The sequence below is a fragment of the Parasteatoda tepidariorum genome, chromosome 9, assembly GCF_982258835.1.
Source record: "Parasteatoda tepidariorum strain Cologne lab strain chromosome 9, Ptep-v5.0, whole genome shotgun sequence".
In the NCBI taxonomy this organism is placed as follows: domain Eukaryota; kingdom Metazoa; phylum Arthropoda; class Arachnida; order Araneae; family Theridiidae; genus Parasteatoda; species Parasteatoda tepidariorum.
This window is the reverse complement of record NC_141763.1, coordinates 89,362,264-89,384,602: the sequence shown is the minus strand read 5'-3', so window position 1 is coordinate 89,384,602 and position 22,339 is coordinate 89,362,264. Positions and strand designations below refer to the sequence as shown.

Sequence of the window (22,339 nt, the reverse complement as noted above, 5' to 3'; positions counted from 1 at the left end):
ACCACGTCTTCTGTCGAAACAATAATTTTTCAAATTTGTACTATTTTCATAGGATTTCAGAGTCTTAAACAATTTTTCTTGGAAGACTTATTTAATTGATTTCTTTATATATCTATAATAAAAAAAAATTTGTTGATTTACATTGAATCGTTTCGTACATTATCATTGACAAAAAATTCCTACGATATATTCATTAATAAAGAAGATACTTGTATTTGGTTCTCAGAGACAAAAAATTAATAAAAACACTATCGTAATTACCAGTAAATTATTTATTTATCCCTGATTTAAAGGTATTTATGATCCCTCCTAACTATTATTTTTCCTGTATAATTTTCGATATTAATTATTATTCAAAATTAAAAGCTTCGCTTTTGATAGAAATGTTTTTAGTTATCGTTTCACAATCATTAAATGGTAAATGGGTGATATTTATTATCTAATAAGTCCTATTTACTTTTACAATAAATTTTATATAAAATTGAATTCTATTATTGTGAGCAATTAAATTAATTAATATTAAGTAACTAAAGCAATACGAATAGAATTCTAAAGTAATACTATAAACATACGGTTTGTTCCAATGCTAGACAATCTCTTTGGAAAAAAAAATACTTAACAAGTTTTTATTGTAATCAAAAACTAAATAAGAATTTCAGAAACTATTATGTGGACAAAATAGCTATGGTAACCGAGTAAAATTGCAATGTTTAAATTTTATCACTATAGAATCGAAAGCTAAGTCCGTTCAACCAAATCTGTGTTAACAATAGGAAATATTTTGACTGAATTATTTTTTTTGTGTAACAATTTGTTTATCCCTAAAAATTCATAAATAAAATAAAGAAAGAAATATTGAGAAACAATAGAAGGGGTTGGTGAGCGGATTGAGCAGGGTATGTATTACTTTTAAGACACACTATTTGTTTTAAATTTTCTAAAAGCCCGAAAACCAAATAGAATTCTGTTATTATCTTTCACCCAACGGAAGTGAACTATTATTTGTCTGATATCTTGTCAAAAGGCAATAAATCCACTAAGTAACCATGGTTACATCCATAATCCTTTAAATTATTTTGTTTGTTTTCCTTACTTCTCTCCAAAAAACCAAATTGTACTGATGAGGAAAAAGGAAGGGCAAGAGAGACCACTGACTCACAACACAACGTCATTAGAGGGAAAACTTCGATGTTTATTGGAGCGCAGCTCACTAGGCGTCGCTTCCTTCTCATGTAGACTACAAAAAATGAAACCTTTTTGATTACCTTGCGCAGTTTCTGTTTGACACTTGAGCTTTTCAGTTAAGTATCTGACAGGTTTTTCTCGGGATTTGTTAATTGTCGTTAGTAAGATGTCCCTTGACGAGGTAAGTGTCTCGACTTATGCATTAATATTACTTTGTTTTTATTAAAAACGAAAATAATATTTTCTATTATTGTTCATGTATAAATTTATTTTTTAAGAATTGTTTTAATTTCCCCCCAAAACAGTGATTATTACATTTATGTAGTCAGAAACGAAGTTTCAGATGAAGTGCAACTTCCAATGTTATTAAATAAATTTTTTAATAAATTTTTCAACTTTTTTTTAAAATTAAGTAGTTGTAATTGAAATTTTTAACCGTATTATTTAATCAAATAATATTTTAATCAACTTTTATAATTGAACTGTGATTGTTGTTAAATAAAAAATTAATTTAAATTTTAATCTTAAATCCAACTTGTCTGGGAAGCAAAGGCGGTCGGGGTGCAATGCTGACCACAATATCCTCATCAAGCTGATAGTTACAAAGTTATGAATATTACTTAATACTTTATTTTATATTAAATATTAAAATACATATCACTAAATACATATTACGTGTCCTGTGGTTCTTGAAAGTGTTTAAAAAATAAAATGTAGTAAAAAAATGTTTTTCTATTAAACTAATAAACTCTTTGTTTTGTATACATATTATTGAAAAATCTCGAATTGTAATGAAAGTCTATGATTCTAATTAACAGCATACAAGTCATGATTAAAGAAAATTTTTTGAGTTCGTAGCTAAATATAATCCAGCATATATTTGAATTTGTAAAAAGATGCAGTTCAATAAATTTCAAAAAAATTTTTTTGTTGTAAATGTGGGAAAATTAAATCGTTGACATTAATTATGCCATTATATTTAAAAAAATCTATATATATATTTCTTTATTCAGTTTTTAAATAAAAATTATAGAAAAAAAATTTAATATTTATTTTGTTACAAGAGCAAAAATCCTCAACTAGATCCAAATATCCCGTTCGCATCATTAAAAAATATTTGCTTGAGTATTTTTAATTTATTCCCAGTTTTAGTTTTAATGTAAATAGATTTTTCGTTTATTCAATACTGGTTCATGAAAAGATTTTGAACTTAGAAAAATAATAATTATTTGAAGTTTATTTTTATTTATTTATTTAATTGACAAGCGCGGTCAACTTCTAATCTTATTTGTGTTGTTCATGTGACCATTTAGGTAGATATTTCTTATTTTCATAATTTTAGAATCACTAAACAATTTATAAATAATACTGAATACATAAAATTTATCGAATGCTTCATTTTCTGTTAATTCTTCTATCGAATTACTGCTCAATGCTCTTCGTTGTTATTTTAGAATTTAAGTTTAAAACTTTCTAATTTTTCGACAATATGTAAAAAGAATCAAACACCTGAAAAACTTTTGATAGAATTATTGGATTTTCTTAAATTAACACACAATCTTGATGGTTCGAAAGGCTGACTTTAAATGTGCTAATTTGTGCAAACGATATTTCAAGTTAAGCAACCAACAGAGTAGGCAGAATTCAAATCGTGATTTAAATCACTTGATTTTTTTAAAAAAAAGATTTAGATCAACTGTTTTTCTTATGAAAGAAAATCAATGATGTAAATAATTTTTCTTTATTTTAGATAATTTAATAATAATTTTTTTAAAATTATTTACAAAATTTTATCATTTTTGTAATAAGCATTTAGAATTATACAATAATAGTAAGTACCTTACCAAAGTATTTTAGTTAATGTTGTTTTTGAATAGTATTAAACATTATAAATATTTTGTTTTGAGGATTTTGAAAGATATTAGTAAAAAAAAAATCTGATTTAAAATATATCGTCTGCACAAATTAGTTAACCTATTTAAATTTAGACCTCCAAACTATTAAGATTGCATCTTAATAAGTAACGATCCGATTAATAAGTGATGATCCGGAATTTTATTTTGTGCACTGTACATGCATAAATCAGTACTGCTATGCAACAAATGCAAAAACCATGTAATGACTTCCATTCATTTTTCACAAAATATTCTACCCGATACTTCACAAAAATATTCTACTGTAAAAGCAGACACTTCACAAAAATATTACCGTAAAAGCAGACACTTCACAGAATATTCTACCGTTAAAGCAGACACTTCATAGAATATTCTACAGTAAAAGCAGACACTTCATAGAATATTCTACAGTAAAAGCAGACACTTCACAAAATATTCTACAGTAAAAGCAGACACTTCACAAAATATTCTACAGTAAAAGCAGACACTTCACAAAATATTCTACAGTAAAAGCAGACACTTCACAAAATATTCTACAGTAAAAGCAGACACTTCACAAAATATTCTACAGTAAAAGCAGACACTTCACAAAATATTCTACAGTAAAAGCAGACACTTCACAAAATATTCTACAGTAAAAGCAGACACTTCACAAAATATTCTACAGTAAAAGCAGACACTTCACAAAATATTCTACAGTAAAAGCAGACACTTCACAAAATATTCTACAGTAAAAGCAGACACTTCACAAAATATTCTACAGTAAAAGCAGACACTTCACAAAATATTCTACAGTAAAAGCAGACACTTCACAAAATATTCTATCGTAAAAGCAGACATTCTACAAGATATTTTATCATATGAAAGGACTCCTCTCAAAATATTTTATCACGAAACGTGATCCGTTGTTGTTGTTGTTACTTTACGTCGCACTAGAGCTGCACGATGGGCTATTGGCGACGGTCTGGGAAACACCCCTGAGGATGATCCGAAGACATGCCATCACAATTTTGATCCTCTGCAGAGGGGATGGCACCCCCGCTTCGGTAGCCCGACGACCTGCGTGCGAAGTCGAGCAGTTTACGGTAGAACAGTTTAACGAGGACCAATACCGCACACCCTCGGTCCCTACGTAGGCTGATCCAAGTGGTCACCCACCCGCGCACTGACCGTAGCCAGTGATGCTTGACTTCGGTGATCTGTTGGGAACCGTGTCTTAACGATCCGTCCACTGCGGGACGATTGAAAATTATGAATTTTAAAAAAAATTATTGTTCCTGTATTTCAAAAGAAAAGCTTTGTGAAAGATCACGTCAGATCTTTCACAAAGCTTTCTTTGTGACATTGGCAGATCACCAAAGTCAAGCATCACTGGCTACGGTCAGTGCGCGGGTGACCACTTGGATCAGTCTGCGTAGAGACCGAGGGTGTGCGGTATCGATCCTCGTTAAACTGTGCTACCGTAGAGTGCTCGACTTCGCGCGCAGGTCGTCGGGCTACCAAAGCGGGGGTGCCATCCCCTCTGCGGAGGATCAAAATCGTGATGGCATGTCTTTGGATCATCCTCAGGGATGTTTCCCAGACCGTCACCAATAGCCCATTGCGCAGCTCTAGTGCGGCGTAAATGAACTACAACAGCATAATTTTCAATCTAAAACTTCTTAAAAGACGTGATTTTTTTTCCCTTTACATATACGGGACCTTATTTTTGCACACATATAAATTTATGAGTCGATTTTTTACCTTTTCAAGAAATCGGATCTTTCACAATAAGTCTGATAAGACTGCTGGGTTTTGCGTCAACTCAAGTTCCCATCTTCGCAAAATGAGTATATTTTTCACAATTTCACCAAAACAGAACTTTTTCAAAAATACTAGAATAATCCCTTGTTATGATATAATTTAGTAGAGCTTCCTCTATCTTTTGTATGAATCCAATTTAGAATGATTATGAGTAATTACAGACTTCTTTTATCAGAAAAAAAAGAAATTTTTACCTAATTTTAAATTTCTAAAACAAATTTTTACTTAATTTTAAATTTTTAAAAGAAACTTTTACCTAATTTTACTTATCTCTTTGGTTTCCGTTTGAATGCAAATTTCTTAATCTAACTTTTGACTACTTTTTAGCTAAAAAGAATGTTCGATTTCGACTGGAGCTCTGTGCGCGATGACAATAAAAAGTCACACTTATTACCTGATCGCTACAAGCATAATGCATCGGCATATTTTTGCCAAAATTTCGACCATTAACCGACAATTTGGTTAAGTTCTCAAAATTCCACTGAAGCTCAGTGCTTGTTGAATATGTAAGCTTCAATTGGGTACTCGCACTTCAAGAAGAGGAAGATCAACGATACCCACACTTGTGACCTATGACATCGATGCTAGCTGATCATTTATAATCAAAATGCCGTGTTAAAGCTGAGCTAAGTTTCTCCACATAAGTTAGAATGTTGATTAAAGTGAAAATAATGAAATAAAGCGCTTTATCAAGCATCGAATTTATTCAAATGTAATTCTTTCTCGTCTATGCCTTCTACTTGACTTTGAATTATTATCTGTTTATTTATTTTATTGAAACAGCGACATATTTCTGTTTTGTGTACCTGGCAACTTCGATGCTAGTTTATGTTCTACGTGGCTTCATGCCTGTCTTTGTGTTAAGAAATATAAATAATTGAAATCTTTGTGTAAAAAAGTAGAATGTGTCACTTAAGAGAATTGATACTTGAAGGGCTTGGCTCACACGAAATAGAATGGAATGAACAGTTTCTAACGTAAACAAATGGCACGTTTCAACAACCAATCAGGATCGAAATACCCATACTACGTCACTTGTAGATATCCTATTGTTTCTTAATCGCTAATGGCAGAATTTATCGCCATATAGCAATGATCGAACCAATTGAAATTGCTGACCATTTTTGACACATTAACTAGTTTACAAGATACTAAAAATAATAAAATAAAAGCAAGCTTTTATAAAACACATTTTTCAAGTGAACCGAAAACGATTCTATAAATTTAATTTTGTCACCCATTCGACGAAAAATGTGGAAAGATGGTGTTTTCAGAAGTGATGTTCGTTACATTTTTCGTTTTAGATGCTGTAAAAAATCTAAATTTTTTCTCGTTTTTTAAACTTTTTTTAAAAAAAACTGAGTTTTTAAAATTTCAAGTATTTTTTCTAAGGAATACCATTAGATGTGTGTTGTGAATCAGGTGTTATTCTAAACTTCACACGAAATCGTGAAAAATGTACTGATTATTTTCTGAGGATGGGATCCTGATTTAGCAAAAATCACAAAACAAAAAAAAATTTAATACGTAGAGTCACCAGTGAGATCTTTCTCTTTGAAATAGTGAAAAATCTACTTATAATTTTAGATTATCACTTATAAATTTTTTAAAAAAAGAGTTCCCGTTTATGAGAGGAAAAAAACACAAAAATATTTTTTTAAGAACTTAACTACAAAGTTTAAAATTACGTATTTAAAGACTTCATTCATAAAAAACTACGTTTTATAAAGGGTCCGTTTTTGCAAAAATTATTTATTTATTATTTATTTATTTACTTTTTTTGAAGCACCTGAATTTCATCTCAAATGATGCCATGTTTATTACAGAAATTTCGAAGAATTATTTGAAATCACAGTAACTATACATTAATTTTCTGAACTTTATATTAAAATTGAAAAGTTACAAATCTATTAATTTTTAAAAGATAGTGATTTGTCATTGAATAAGCTAATAGTTTAATCTTACCTACTTCTTAATTAATATCAAGTATTTCTCAAACAAATCTAAGTAAAATGATGGGATACACCACGAAATACTAGGCATTTTAATAAATACCAGAAAATCACAGTTCAGAAATTTTTGAAATAAGAGAAAATTATTTAAATAAAAAATGAAAACTTTTAGTTTCCTAAACTTTAGTTTCCTAAACTTTCGATAATTTCTGAATCATTAAAAACTACTAGAAAATTACTCATATTAATATAACCAAAAATTTTATACACTATTTTTGTCGTCGTAATTACAGAGATTTCTGAAAAAGAAATATCACCAAGTATTAAGCTATGAAATATGGTTCAATTCAATAAAAAAGGTAGGTTTTGAGGAAATTTTCAGATTTTGTGACAAAAAAGATTGATTTGGACAATTATAATTAAAATTCAATTTCAGACCACTACATTATTATTTTAATGTGCTTAATAACATATTTACGTTTTCTTACAAATTTATCGTTTTCTTAAAATACATTGAAACAAGAACAAAATTTAGAACATGAAGTAGCGACATGGTTTTAAATAACTTCTGCAATATCATTACAAAACACGGAAAACTCCGATTTTTTTTCATTTCTATAAATAGGAAATACATTGTTTTTAGAGCTTTGACTAATTTTTAAATCGAATCACGGAGCACGTAAACAATAAGTAGAACGCAAAATAGAACTTTTCAAAGATCGTCTGCTGTTTCATTCACCTTAAACTCACTTTCATACCTTAAAACAATAAAGAATTGTTCCATGTTTCTTGCTTTACGACTTAATTTTATCATTACTTAGAAATTATTTATAATCTTTTTGTCTATACATGTTTTTGAAGAAGAAAAACCCGGGAAGATATATATATTTCAAATAAGGAAATAGCTTCCCGAAAATATGTGAATATGTGTTTGAAAAATGTGAATTAGTCCGCAATTTTCCCACAATTGAATTATCAAAGTATTTAGAAGTAGCTACTTGATTTTTCTATTAATAGAAAAACAATACTTTATGAGAGAAATTGAAAATATTTTTTTTTTCGGATAATAATCATTTTTTTCCAAAAAAAAAATTGTGATAGATTGATTCGATTCGTTTGTCAGAATAATCTGACAAAACTTTGACTGAAACTTTAGGTTATTTATAATAACTAAAATTATAAATTTATATTTAACAATTTTGTTTGCCAACTGTACTTTACGACTTTAATAATAACAATAATAACTTTGATATTAGTATAAGACTTCGACCTCTTTCTAATTATAAATTTATACTTAGCCATTTTATTTATCAACTATACTCTAATAACTTTGATTTATTATCATAAAACTTCAATCTTTTTCCAGTTACAAATTCATACTAAACCATTTTATTTACTGACTGTACTTTAATAATTTTGATTTATTAATACAAAACTCTTTCAAGTTTTACGTCTCAAATTTAAAATAGCTTTCAGAAAAATAGTTTTATCTTTGCAATATACCGAAGAAAACAAAGATTCTTACTCCCGTACTGAAATAGCAATTAAAATAATTATAACTAGACAGATAATTAATTTTTTTTTAAACTCATTGTAATTGAAAAGTAAAGTAATCATTTTATTAATAATAAAAAATACGAAATAAATATAATATAAAATAATAATAAAACAAAATAAATATTTACATCACTACAAAAGTTTACTTCGGAATTTAATGCTGCATTTTGTTATTGACCACTTTAAATTTTAAAAAATCATCTATATTCACAAATTTAAAATAACTTTCATACATCTTCGATACATTTCTTAAACTTAACACGTTTTATAGATTTCGTGGCATTTAGGTTAGTTAATTTTTTTATTTCTCAATATTCAGGATAAGGAATAAAAAATAATTCTTTTTTAGAAGGAAAAACGCAATTACAATTGAACACTATTAGTAAAATATTATTTCGAATTATATTTATTTTCAAAGCTATCGTCTGAAGTGGACAGTATTGTTCTACGCTTTAAACTATAGGTCAGTTCAGGATGGTTCTTTGCTGTGGTGACTGAGAACAGAATTACGAACGCAAATTTAGAATAACTAATTGAAAAAATGCTTACTAACAAATTATTATATCGATTATTCTACGTCCATTTGTAATTTTCAAAGATTATCTTATTCAGATACATGCGGGTAAAAATATATAAAAGAGAACAGATTTAGTATCTTGTTATTTTTCAAGGGTTATCAAATCAGTTTGCTATGCAGAATGCAATTTAAAAGAAAAATAATAATAATAGTTAGAAATAAATTAATCATAACTGTGAATGAAATTGACTTTCATTTTTTATAAGTATGACTTATCGCAAGTTATTAACATTTTTGTCATCTTCTATGGAATTATCTCCGAGCTATGAAACATAAAATAATCGTACATTTTCTTCATCCGTTGCAGTCACATTCTTTAACTCGTTCTTCCCTGGGAAAGTTTGAAACCATATGAATGAGGCCCATTAATGCATTTGACCCCCTGTATCTCGAAGAAGGAATTAAAAATGGCGCAGACGAGAAAAGAGAAAAGTTTTCAAGGACAATAAAATGGTTTTACGCTGGTTTGCCCTTACCGTACGCCCTTTGCAGACCACACTGGCTATCTTACACTAGATAGGAATGCAGTTGTGATTCTACGATGAGGTGGAAAAGGGGAAGGATTTATGCTGGCACGCCAACAGACCATTGACCGCTGGCATCATTCGCGCCAAATATTTTTCCCGCCACCCCATATCCTGTTGGATATGCTCTGTAACGAAATGTTCTAAAGTCGAAACAAGTAGAAAAAAAAATATCCTTTATGGTCTTTAAATCTACTTTTTTTATATATATCGTTTGACGTTTTCATCACGCAATAATCTCGTCACGCAAGATATGGGTTTGTTCCCTCAGGAGAAGAATATTTTCTGATTGGTGCGATTTGAAAACGATTTTCCAAGGGTTAAGCTGCTTGTTTTACAAAAAGTTCTTTCGTCTGATTTTTGCATACGTTAAGAGATTATAAGTGTGAGTTGTGAGATGCATTTTAAATGCGTTACCGATTTTGATAATGGTAGATTTTGATCTTCAGGAAATTCAAAGTGGTCTGGGTTAAACTTGCAATTTAGCTGAATTTCTGACTCGTGATAAAACTCAGAGATTAGCTGAATATTTTATTTTCTGCAAGCAATTTTGGCGCATTTGCTTGGAAAGATAGTAATAGATTTTTGTTGGTTTCAATTTCCCTTACGGCAGGTGTGTAGGAATAAACTTGCCACCTACAATCACTACCTAAACATTGATTTGCGAAGTTAATTGAGCATTCATTTTTTTCCAATGACAATAAAAAAATTAGTTTCAAACAATTATTTAGTATTCTGATTACTTATAACGATTCCGATCTTTATAGTAAAGCTATTAACACATGAAAAATTCCAAAAAACATTAAGTCTTCCATAATAACTCAAACATACTAGTATATGCATACATTTCTTATGAAATTAATACGAAAACAGTTATTGAAATTCGTATTTGTAATTCTTAATAAATTCTAGTGTCCTTTCAGATTTAATATAGAACACGGCTCTTTTTAATGAAATTGAGTTTGACGTTTGAAATGAAACAGATGTAATTAGCTTTCCTTTCTTTTACGACAGAGTTTCTTTAACAGCCCCTTTCTGCATACATTTTTCAAAAAAAAATTGCATACATTTTTCAAAGCATGCATTATTTACGTAAAAAAATAAATAAGGCGATGAAAAATGGTGTTAATGCCTGTATTTGCATTATACTGAATTTTTAATTTAACTTAAGGCATAAAAAAGAGCGAGAAAGAGACAGCTAAAGGTCTATTTGTTATAAAAAAAAGTAAGATTAAGGATATGTTAGCATTCATATTTTCTTAATCATTACAGTCCCTTCAAGATTTGTAGTGATGTTTTCTCCTACTTGCATTTCTTTTTCAACGCGGAGAAGATAAATTGATTGTATTGCAGCAAAGAAAAAGTCGTTCGAACCAGGAAATGATTACCATTTACATCAAGGTTGTGAAGTTGAAGGAAATTTGGCTGGAGTCAGAAATTTTTTTTTTTTACTCCGACTCCTGTTAATTAAAAGTTAACTTCAACATGTTTAAAAAAAAGTTTTTCATGTTACTAAAATTAGTTAGACTAATATTTATAATTAAGTGAACAAAAATACTACTTAAAAGAACATAATGATAATTATGTAAATTATCAAAACTTATATTTATCACATTTGAGCTTACGTTTTATTAAACTATTAAAAAAAAAATTTGAAATCTTTAAAAATTGATATTAAGGGAATTATTAATGAGTTTTTCACTTAAAACTTCCAAAACAAAGTTTGAGCTAAATTAAAAAGGTACGCAAATGAATTGAATGAATAACTTATAATAGTTTTCTATCTCATGAATATTCGATGAAGAATCCTCCTGTGAGAAAATGCTAATAGATGTGGTAGTATAAGATATTCATATCTAGCTTTTCCTTGTTATGGTTTTACTCAATTTCAATAGTTTTTTGACGTGATTAGGTTACGCTTATTTTATCGGCATTTGAAATATATCAATAGTCAAGGATAAAAAGGAAAAGTGCCGAATTTAGACTTAATTTTATTAAAATTTGAACAACAAAATCACGAGCAGGATCCTGGAAGTTGAACATAAGGAAAAGTGTAAAGCTAAAGGACAAACGTTTAAAATAGTTGTATTTCATTGATTTAAATTCAGTTCAGTTCATTTTAGGTTACACTTCATCTTTGGTAGCTTATAGGTTCGACAGGTATACAGGAACTTCACTTTAACCGCTGCAGAAATTTCGGTATTTGAACGTACTATGTTGATTATACCACAATTTGTACAAATATATATTTTTTTAATTTATTTTTTCAACTATTATGCTATAATGAGTTGTAGTTTTAATTCAAATAACTCTAATCAAAAAAATAGAAATGGGTTATTTATAATTAATAACTACGTTCTAACATTAATAGTTTCCAAGGATTCTTTAAAAATTTTAATCGAATCTAAATCGGAGTTGAGCTCTCAGAAATGTTCTGTGCCGCAGTAGAACATTTCAACAATCCACTCCACAGCTCTGTGGTCACTACGGTCAATAAAGCAAATATAGTTAAAATGAATAAACTTAAAAATTATTGCCCGACCACAACCAACTGTTTATTTTTCTTCGTTTTTTTCATTTATTGAAAAGTAGTATCGTTATTCTTATCTAACCTCTTGTTGAAAATATTTTCACTTGGAATCGATTTATAAGTACTAATGATTTCTTTAATTTATAATTAATAACTGTATTAGTTAAACTAATAATTTCATTTATAATCTTTTACTAATATCCCATTTAGTAACAGTTTATTAATATCCCCCTTTATCTTTATTCATTTTCATTTCCTTCTGTACGCTGTAAGAAATTCCGGATAAAAATACGCATAAAGTATCAGCACTTAAAGTGCATCCTCCGTAAAATCCATATTTAGAATAAAATATTAAACCATAATTCTTACATTTATTTACTTAATTAGAATAATTTAGTGATTTTATGGTAATTTATTAATAAATATTGCGGAATATCATATTTTTTTGTTCCGTATCATGTTCCGGTAAAAATGGCTTTTACGGTAACAAGTCTTATACCAATGCCAGTACTTTTTACCGTAATTTTTACAATGTACGGCTGCGTTTTTCTGGTATTTTTATGCTAAAATATTTTTGAAAGGTTGATTTATGAAAGGAATAATTTAGAGCTAATTAACTACAATTAATTTGATTTTTAAGACCCAATTTTTTCTTTTATCTCAAGGTGGTTAGGATATTTTTCAAAATTTTACCCTACGGTAAAAAATAGGCCATAAATTTTATTTTATGTGCTTGGAAATATTTGAATTTATAGATTTAGTGTATTTAACTACAGATCCCAATGAATCTACAAGCTCCATGAGAAAGGATCAAATAAACGAACGCATATCGCATTAGAGAAAATATCTTCACTGCATTGGCCTCTCTTCTTAGCTCCAAGTTAATTTTTACTGTTATTAAATACAAAAAAAAAAAAAAAAAAAAAAAAAAAAAAAAAAAAACGGATTTAAAAACTGTTTTGTTCGGAAAACAGTACAAATTTAGATCGTAATGCGAAAAAAGAAAACTAAAAATAATAATAAATAAACATAGAAAAATTCCTTACAATTATATCTAAAAAAATATTATCTGAATGCAAAAAAATAAATAATCTTTAAAGAATCTCTATTTTTTAAAATTAAATTGAGGAAGTTAGCGTTAGATGGTCGTATTTTTTATCCGACCTATTTTTTTAAAGTTTACGGATGAGTACTTAAACCAATTAAAATTGGTTCAGCAACCATCCAAATTAATTTGGTACATCAGCCAACTGCTGCTTAACTCTTAATTGAACTGAAGGTTAAAAATATAGAACAGTTTTTTTTACGTGATAAGTTAAAAATAACAATCATTATTATGCAATTAAAAATAGTAATTTAAATTAAAAATAGTAATAATTATTTAAAAAAGTAATTTAAAAAATAGTTGCATTGTGTTAATATTTTTAAAGGGTAAAGATGATTTCAATTTTTGTATTTACAATAAATCAATTTTACTTTACAATAAACTTTCTCTCATGAATCCATAACAATATTGATACACCCCTAACTTTCTTCATAACAAATTAAGCTTTTATTTTATTCGTTGAAGCAATTTCAAACTTTAAAAAAACTTATTATGGTTTTTTTAGTAATACAAACGAATTTATTGAAAAAACCTTTTTTTATATCTTTTTATCCAACAATGATTTAAAAATATTCATAAAGTTATGTTATCATATTTAAGTAATGCACTGTTATAATGATTTTAATAATACTAAAGTTTTATTAATAATAAAAATTATTAAAAAGTTAATTAAGATGGTAATTCTTATAGAGTAAAAATAGTTGTATTGTGCTAGCTTAATGCTTTTCAATGGTTAAGATTACCTCAGTTTTGTTTCAATAAATGAATTTCGCATTAAAATAAACTTTCTCCAATGAATCTCTAATAATATGAATACACCTGTAACGTTTTCTTTAACAAATTGAAATAAAGAAACTTTTATTCTGTAACCATTTAATAAATAAACAATGTAATGGTAACATGTTTAAGTAATTTTCTTCTGAATTTTTTTTTAAAAATGAAAATGCAGTTTTAATAATAGAACCAAATTTATTATTAAAAAAAATAAAAAGCACTTACTTACAAATAAAATATTTTATGTATCTTTCCTCTAGGGTTCGAATTCCACAATCACGAATGATCTTTTTTATCACATCGTTTTTCATCTAATTTTGGTTTCAGTGCATACAGTTTCTATGCCGTTTGACATTGTTACCTTGTTACCTGTTATAAGTTAAATTGAATTTGGCGCTGCATAGCCACTTCCGACTCAGTGTTATTAAACGGAATATTCAATAAAACGTACCCTCTTGTTTAATTTCTAGTGTTTTCTGAATTTGCCTTTTTTAATAAATTTCTCTAATTTATTTAGAAATTCAACACTGCCGCCACTTCCGTGAAGGATATGAAAAGCCGGCCTTCAGATTCAGAGCTTCTGGAACTGTACTCCCTCTACAAACAAGCCACTTGCGGTGATTGCAGTGCAGGTATTCATATTGTATTGTATTCATATTAATCTATTGATCTATCACGAGAACTCCACCTAAATCAGACTCATGGACTGTATTCATTATGATCTACTGCCCGGCTATCAAGAGAACTCCTCTGGACATGAGACGCACGGGCTGCGTTCATAATGATCTACTGTCCGGCTATCAAGAGAACTCCATTCGACATGAGACTCACGGGTTAAATTTGAAAAAAACATTAAACTTGGAAAATTTTGTATTCGTTATGTATTCAAAAAGTAGAAAATAAACTTTGGGTAAGAAAAAGTTGCAAAAAAAAATTCTTTAGCGAGTTTTAGATAGAGGTCAAGATTTTCGAACACCGACGAAAAACAAAAAATCTTTTAGAGAAAAATTCTTTTCATAATTTTATAAAATAAATCAAAACATAAATTGATTTTCATAGAAAGTTAAATTTACTACAGTCAAAGTAAAAGCAATAAACAATGTGTGGCTGTTTGAAATTTCTTACTTAAGCAAGAATTGGGGTTTGTAATTTCGTCAAATTGTCGCCACGACGAATTGTGTGTATCACGAATTGTTGCTGAGACAGACCTTGCTAGCGGCGAATAGTGCCTACGGCGAATCGTCGCTGCAATTGTAGGCGATGAATTGTCCCACGGAGAATTGTGCTTTTTCAAATTCGACTTCTTGAGCCGCGATGGCTCAGGGAGCGTTCGCTTTCCAATGAGGCGAACCGGGTTCGAATCCAAGTAGATACGAATTCCGCATCCGGCTTGCACCGACCACAGAGCTAAGGTGAAATATCCTCAGTGGTAGACGGATCATGGGCTAGTTCTTTACCGTTAGGTGAATCATGAGAGGTTCTCGTGGTCTTCCTCTCTATGTAACGCAAATGCGGGTTAGCTCCATGAAAAAGTCCTCCACGAAGGCAAAATTTTTCCCAATATTCGATCCAGGAGTTCCCTTGTCTTCTGGATTGGGTTCAAAATTACAAGGCTACGGAGTTGAACATTAGTATTCGTAAGCCCATGAAATTGTGTCGACTGTTCAACGACGGTTATAAAAGATAAAATAAAAATTTAACTTCTTGAGCCGCGATGGCTCAGGGGATAGAGCACTCGCCTTCCAATGAGATGAACCGGGTTCGAATCTCAGCGATGGCTGATCGATACGAATTCCGCATCTGGCTTGCACCGACCACAGTGCTGCTATGAAATATCCTCAGTGGTAGACCGGTCATGAGTCGTCAGGCTAACCATGGGAGGCTTTCGTGGTTTTTCTCTCCATGTAAAGCAAATGTGGGTTAGTTCCTACACTTGATCCAGGAGTTCCCTTGCCTTCTGGATTGGGTTCAAAATTGCAAGGTTACGAAGTTGAACATTAGTAGTCGAAAACTCAAAAATTGGGTTGCCTCTTCAACGACAGTTCAAAAAAAAAAAAAAAAAAAAAAACTCGACTTCTTACGACGAATCCAATTTCTGCATAAAAAGAATACTCACTCTAAATAAATAAAATAAACAGCAATCACTAAAAAAAATTTTTTTCATTCTTATTTTAACAATTATTCTTTACTATTAGTTAGTTATAAATTTAAAACATAATTGGCATAGGAAGAGAATATAGTAAATAGCAAAAACAAGTTTAATTTTGTGAAGCATTGCGAAAACATACTGGAAAGGAAGAAAATAAAAACTTTTTTTACAGACAACCTGTTAAGTAAATAAATCATTAACTCGACCTCGGCGAGCTTCCTTTCATGTTTTTTTTTCATAATTAATTCATTGTTATTCAGTTCTGATAAGGAAACTTGAATCACATGAGATGCCCTAACAATATTTGTTATTTATATTTATATGTAGTTAAATGTATTTCATCATAGTTGTTATGAAGGTTATTTATACAGTATATAATATACTGCTTAAATAAAGAAAATGTTTTTATTTAAGAATATAATTCTCAATTATGCTAGGTTTAAGCATTTCTTCTTCTTAAAATGATTTCATGTGTATGAGCTAATTGGAGTACGGAAACTCTTGATAATCCGTTTTGTAGTTTACTAATGTTTTATACAGAAATAAACTCTTGCGTCTGTAAAATCCTTTAACAAATACCCCTAGTATTTTGTTTTCAAGGTATTCTGTCTCGTGGTATTTAGTACTTGCGAGATGCTGCCCATGAAGTTTTTTTGCACACGTGATGATCAGGGTGACCTGATGAGATTTTGCCCACATAAGATTCGTTCCCGAACAATTTTGTCTCTGTTAATTTAGATCATTTGGTCAGTACGAAATTCTGTGCCATATTTTATCCGCATACGATTCTATTCAACGATATTTTGATCCCGTGAGAGTCTGAACCAGCGATATTTTACAAGATACTGCCCTGCTATATTTTCTGTCTTGGGATACTGGAATCCAGCCGGTTTTTCTTTCTTTTTATATATTTGAATCTCTCATTCTTTTGCAATGTCAAAGGATTGTTTGTAACACTATAAAATGCATTTAAACATATAATTTTATTTTACACGATATTTACGATTTTATGGATGACACTGAGGAGCAAATTTTTTGTTGCATTTATACCAGTACGTACTTGATGTTACCTAATTCGAGTTTGGGGACTTCAAAGCCGAAATTTGTTCTGATTACTACAGATTTTTTTAAAATGATAATTTCAGTTATGTGTTGTTTATAAACTTGTGCTTTCGGAAAAAAATAAGTTTATACAGATATTTATACGCTTAGCAGCTTTAAAAATAAATAAATAAATAAATAAAATAACACTTAAAGTAACAAACATGACCTTGACGTATCGCCTCACAAACTTAAATCTATTATCTTCTTTTCCGTACCATTCCCTACGTAGCAGAGAAGTGGGAACACTTAGTATTCACTCCAATGACTTTTTTAAAATTCTTGATTAGGAGTATGTTATTAGATTACATTATAACTAAAAGGAAAAAGGAAGTAAATTGCAGATTTGATGAAAGCAGAAAAAAAGGAAAGTTGTAAAAGGAAGTAGATTGCAGATTTGAAATCAGCGGCGTGAAAATATCAAAGAACTGTTCAAACTTCTCATGCAGCAGGGAAAAAATGGTTCTCCAGTGTTATCCATGAAACTCGCGTAAATTGTGGCTCAGGAGATAGAGCGTTTGCCTTATATCGAGGTGAATGGGTTCGAATTCCAGCGATGGCTATTCGATACGAATTCCGCACCCGGCTCGCACCAGCCACAGTGCTGACGTAAAATATCCTCTGTGGTAGACGGATGGGTTGGAGTCCCCTTACCGTCTGGCTAACCATGGGAAGTTTTCGTGGTTTCCCTCTCCATGTAACGCAAAAGCAGGTTAATTCCATCAAGAAACCTCCACGATGGCAAATTTCTCCTAATACTTGATCCAGGAGTTCCCTTGTCTTGCTGATTTAGGTCGTAAACTCAAAATTGGGTCGGCTGTTCCACGACGTTTATAAAATAAAAATAACAAAATGTAGGTTGCCCCGCTACTCAATTTCATAAATAGGCTGGAGTCTACTCTATTAAAAAATGTATTATTTAGAGGTTTTTTTTTACTGCAAATAAAAAAAAATATCTTGCATACTTTAAATAAAAATATTCGAAACCATGCCAATAATAAAAAGTTTTTTTAGCGTGTCATATTTTTAATATTTATCTTCATTTTAATTTTTTGCAGACAAACCAGGTGCGCTTGATCTGAAGGGCAAAGCTAAATGGGAAGCTTGGACAGGTAGAAAAGGTAATTATTTTTTTTCACTATCTTTATTTTAAACCTGCATAATCAAAATATGGGGGGAGGGGGGCTCCCAAAGAGTACCAGTCGGTGTGGAATTTAGTGTTGACAGACTGGCTACACTGTACCTGAAAGGGTTAAAGCGCCGATTGTGAAATAAAGTCAATATACGCTTCATATAAAAGCATGTGGGAGCTAATGCTCTATAACAGTGATTCCAAACCTTTTTTTAGCCTATCTCTCCCCCTCGTAAATGTTAATTGCCAACTTCTATTTCTCTCTCTTTTTTTGTGCTCAATTTGACGCTATAGGTCTCAATAATACTAAATTGAAGAAGAAGAAAAAAATTTAAAATGTAATTTTTTACGTTTTTTCTTTCTTTATTTTTTCAAACAGAACAGATAGGGAAAATAATTAAAACAGGGATAATTTTTTTTAAATTGAAAGCATTGATAAACTCTATTGTCCATTTTTGACCTTGTGCTTTCAATTAAAGCATGAATGTTAGTCAGAAGTCCGCTTTCAGCAACCTTTTTTTTTTCCTTTTCTTTCTGAGAGGATCTTAAGACAGATCTTTGTTCAACCCAAAGTATGATGAGCAAAGTTCAGAAACTTTATTTTATTTATTTTATAATTATTTATTTTTTAATTCGTAATTCTTTGTATGAAGTTTGAACGATTGGTTTCGTATACATTTTCGATTTCAATATTTGTTAGCTTTTTATCATTGTTTTCAATTCAATACTCATCCCCCCCTCTGAGGATCATAACCCCATTGAGGGGAGAAATCAACCCTAATTCAGGAACCCCTGCTCTATAATGGTCTCGATGCGATAATTATATAAGTTTAACTTCGTTAGAAATTGTGTATTTTGGTTAAACTTGTGTAATATTTTTACTCGAAACCACAGTAATGATACACATCAAAATTTTAATAGCATGTTTTCGCTTGTTTCCATGGTAACAAAATGAATACTGAGAGGATTCAAATTCTATTGACTAGTAAACAAAATAAAAGTATTTGGGTGTCTACGTCAATCAATACAAATAAACATTAGAAAGAAACGCAAATAAAAAAGAAAATTAAAATGAAGAACATTTAAATTTTTTAAAATAACGTTGGTATAGCTATGTTGTCATGCTACAAAAGTTTATTGCAAATATCCTATTATGTTTCTCAGTATAGAGGAATTACATATTTTAAAGCTTTACATATCATATTCAAATTACGGCAATTAAAACCATAAGCCTTTCTAAATTAAGTCTAGTAACATCACTAATACAAAATTCGATTCAACGATTTGAAAAAATTAATTGTTTTAAATTTATACATATAGTAAAAACAAACTAACTATACACACACACACACTAAACGCAAAAAGGATAAAAAGAAAGAAGAGAAAAATGAAAAAAAACAAAGAAAATTAATAAGTTTTCCTTACTGCGCATAAGCTGATAGTATGTAGAATTTATAAAATAAGTTCAAAATATAGAGAAAACAGGGAAAAAATTTCAGAATAATGAAAAGAAAAGAATAAAATTATTAAAATTAAATAAATAAAATACACACACAATAAAAAATAATAATTTTCTTCTTCTCTTTTCATTATTCTGTAATTTTTTCCTCGATTTCTCTACATTTTGTGGCGCGTTCTCACTGAAGTATAGAAGCGCGTTTGACTTGTTAGTTACCTAGAATTGGTCCGAAATTGGGTGTGCTCAAAGTAATACTATTATACTGGATAATTCTAAGTTTGTATTTAATAAAGTCGAATTTTGATTAAAAAATTTAGAGAAATTATTAACATTTAATGAAAACCTAATTTTATTTAAAAAAAATTCTTTATTAAATTTTAGATTTTTAGTTACGGATTTGCCCAAATTGGATTTGTATATGGTAAAAATATAAACTTAGTAAACAAGGACATTTTTAATAAATTTATTGATAGTTATAACCTACAATTAACTCAATGATTTTATATAGAATTTAATTACATTAGTTGGATATTCATTGTTTTTTTAATCAAATTTGGAAGAGTTCGTCTATTTGTTTTTTCGATAAATTAACATTACTACTTATTCTTTTAATTTTATTTGATTAAAAATGGTATTTAAATAAATGTTTTTAGAAGCATTAGAATTCCATGTAATTAGCTTATTTATTTTAAATTTAAAATAACTTCTTTTATCGTCTAAATCAACAATGCAGATATTTTATTCTTCGTTATCCCTTAAATCCAAAAAATTGAAATTAATATTATCGCCTTATATATAATATTATGTAAGAAGCAATGAAGTGTATATATATAATTATAAATTTTTTAATTAAATATGATATTATAAATTTTATTTTTTCTTTACTTTGATTTTCGGCTTTTTAATACGTTTTTTTTTTCAAATAAATATGTATGAAAAAAAATTTAAAAAATGTTTTATTTTAATAATTTTGTTTCTTCTCTTTTCATTAATCTTTATTATTTTCCATGTTTATTTATTATGTTTTCTTTATATTCTTTGACCTTAAAAGTTTAAAAATAATTTACTATCACCTATTGTAGATAAGTAATATCTCGAAGTTTTAAAACAAGAATTTTTACGTCATTTGTTTCGATGTAATAAATAATAAAACGAATTTTTTTTTATTGCAGGCATGGCTCAAGATGCAGCCAAAGAGGCCTACGTAACACTGGCAAATACCCTCATCACCAAATATTGAGCTTAACTTTTCACGTATCATTTCCTGTCTTTTTCTAAAAAAAACATAGATAAAAGAATTTCAAGTGTATCCACATATCTTATTTTATATGTCACTGTTGTAAATTTTTAAGCTCTCAAGATATTTATTGTAATCCTCGTTTAAATAGCTGCAATTTTGTTCCAACCTATTTCATTTATTAGCGTTTTTCCTATTCATGATACGTATTCCATTTTTTTTTTAATGTTCTTGACTCTGATTGGTTCTTCAGATGTCAGCTTTAAGTATTATACATCCGTTCCTATGTGAGAGGTTTGTATACCAGTCGTTATTTTGTACTGAAAGATAATAAAACTGGTTTAAAAAAAAGAATGTCTGTTTTAACTTTTCACTTTTTTAAACAACTTTTTTTTTCATAGCTGTCGCTGGATTTAGCCGGGCCTCATGGACAGTATAATATATGTATTTAACTTACAATTTTAACTTCAATTAACAATTCGAATTACTTTCAAATTAAAATAAAATTAATAAAAGAAATTATTTATTTGAAAATTATTTATCTCTCATTTAACGGTATTCTTATTTTATTGGTTCACCATTTTTTTATTCTGTTCGCTGTGGCTTTGGAAACCAATAATTTAACCATCGGTTTCGATGCACTTTATTTCTTTGAAGGAATAAAAAGGCATGAAGTACTAGGCAAAATCGCTAATATTCTATAATTCCAAGCATTTCTTAAATATTCGCTGTCGAGAAAGGCGTGAAGTTTAAAAGAACAAAGTCGTAAAAATCGGCTTAGAATGACGAACTGGCTCGTGTAAACATGAATAAATATTTCTCAATTACTCGTGCTTAAATAAGCCAATAAACTATTTTGAACATGGGCGTTAATTAAGTTCTCCAGCAAAATTTGTCTCCTAAAAACAAAGAAGTAGTTTTTAATAACTACATTTAAGAAAAAAGTAGTCGTAGTTAACTACAAAAATGATGTAGTTTTTTCGACCACCGCTAAATATTTAATTCTACTGTTGAATAACATTCTTAATATTTAATAAATAAAAACTTCTAGCATAAGCTGCCTACTTTTACGAAATTATTTTGCAAGATTTTATTTTTAAAGTGGCAGACTTCGTTTTACTTTTTCTATCTTCATGTAACTTAAATTTAAAATTATTTTTTCCTTCACAGCATATTAAACGTATACACCACTATATACTTATATATTACATACATGTATAATAATAACAGATCGCTGGGTTAATGTTCTTACAAAATTTAAAGCAATACTTTTGCCTACAATTGTAATTCAAGTGCACTATCACTTGTGAAAATCAACTTTGGAAAGAAAGTAAGTTAGCAGGTAAACTACTTTCCTGC

The 22,339-nt window shown here is 29.2% G+C and overlaps 1 protein-coding gene across 1 annotated transcript; it reads left to right on the top strand.

The window, feature by feature from the left end:
* The first annotated feature begins 1,091 nt into the window (after nt 1-1,091).
* LOC107437370 (putative acyl-CoA-binding protein) lies at nt 1,092-21,052 on the top strand. The gene is made up of 4 exons (XM_043048333.3): nt 1,092-1,366; nt 14,420-14,534; nt 18,211-18,273; nt 20,916-21,052. Exons 1-4 carry the CDS (start codon nt 1,352-1,354, stop codon nt 20,981-20,983), a joined length of 261 nt encoding a protein of 86 aa, XP_042904267.1. The 5' UTR covers nt 1,092-1,351; the 3' UTR covers nt 20,984-21,052.
* Nucleotides 21,053-22,339: the final 1,287 nt, after the last annotated feature.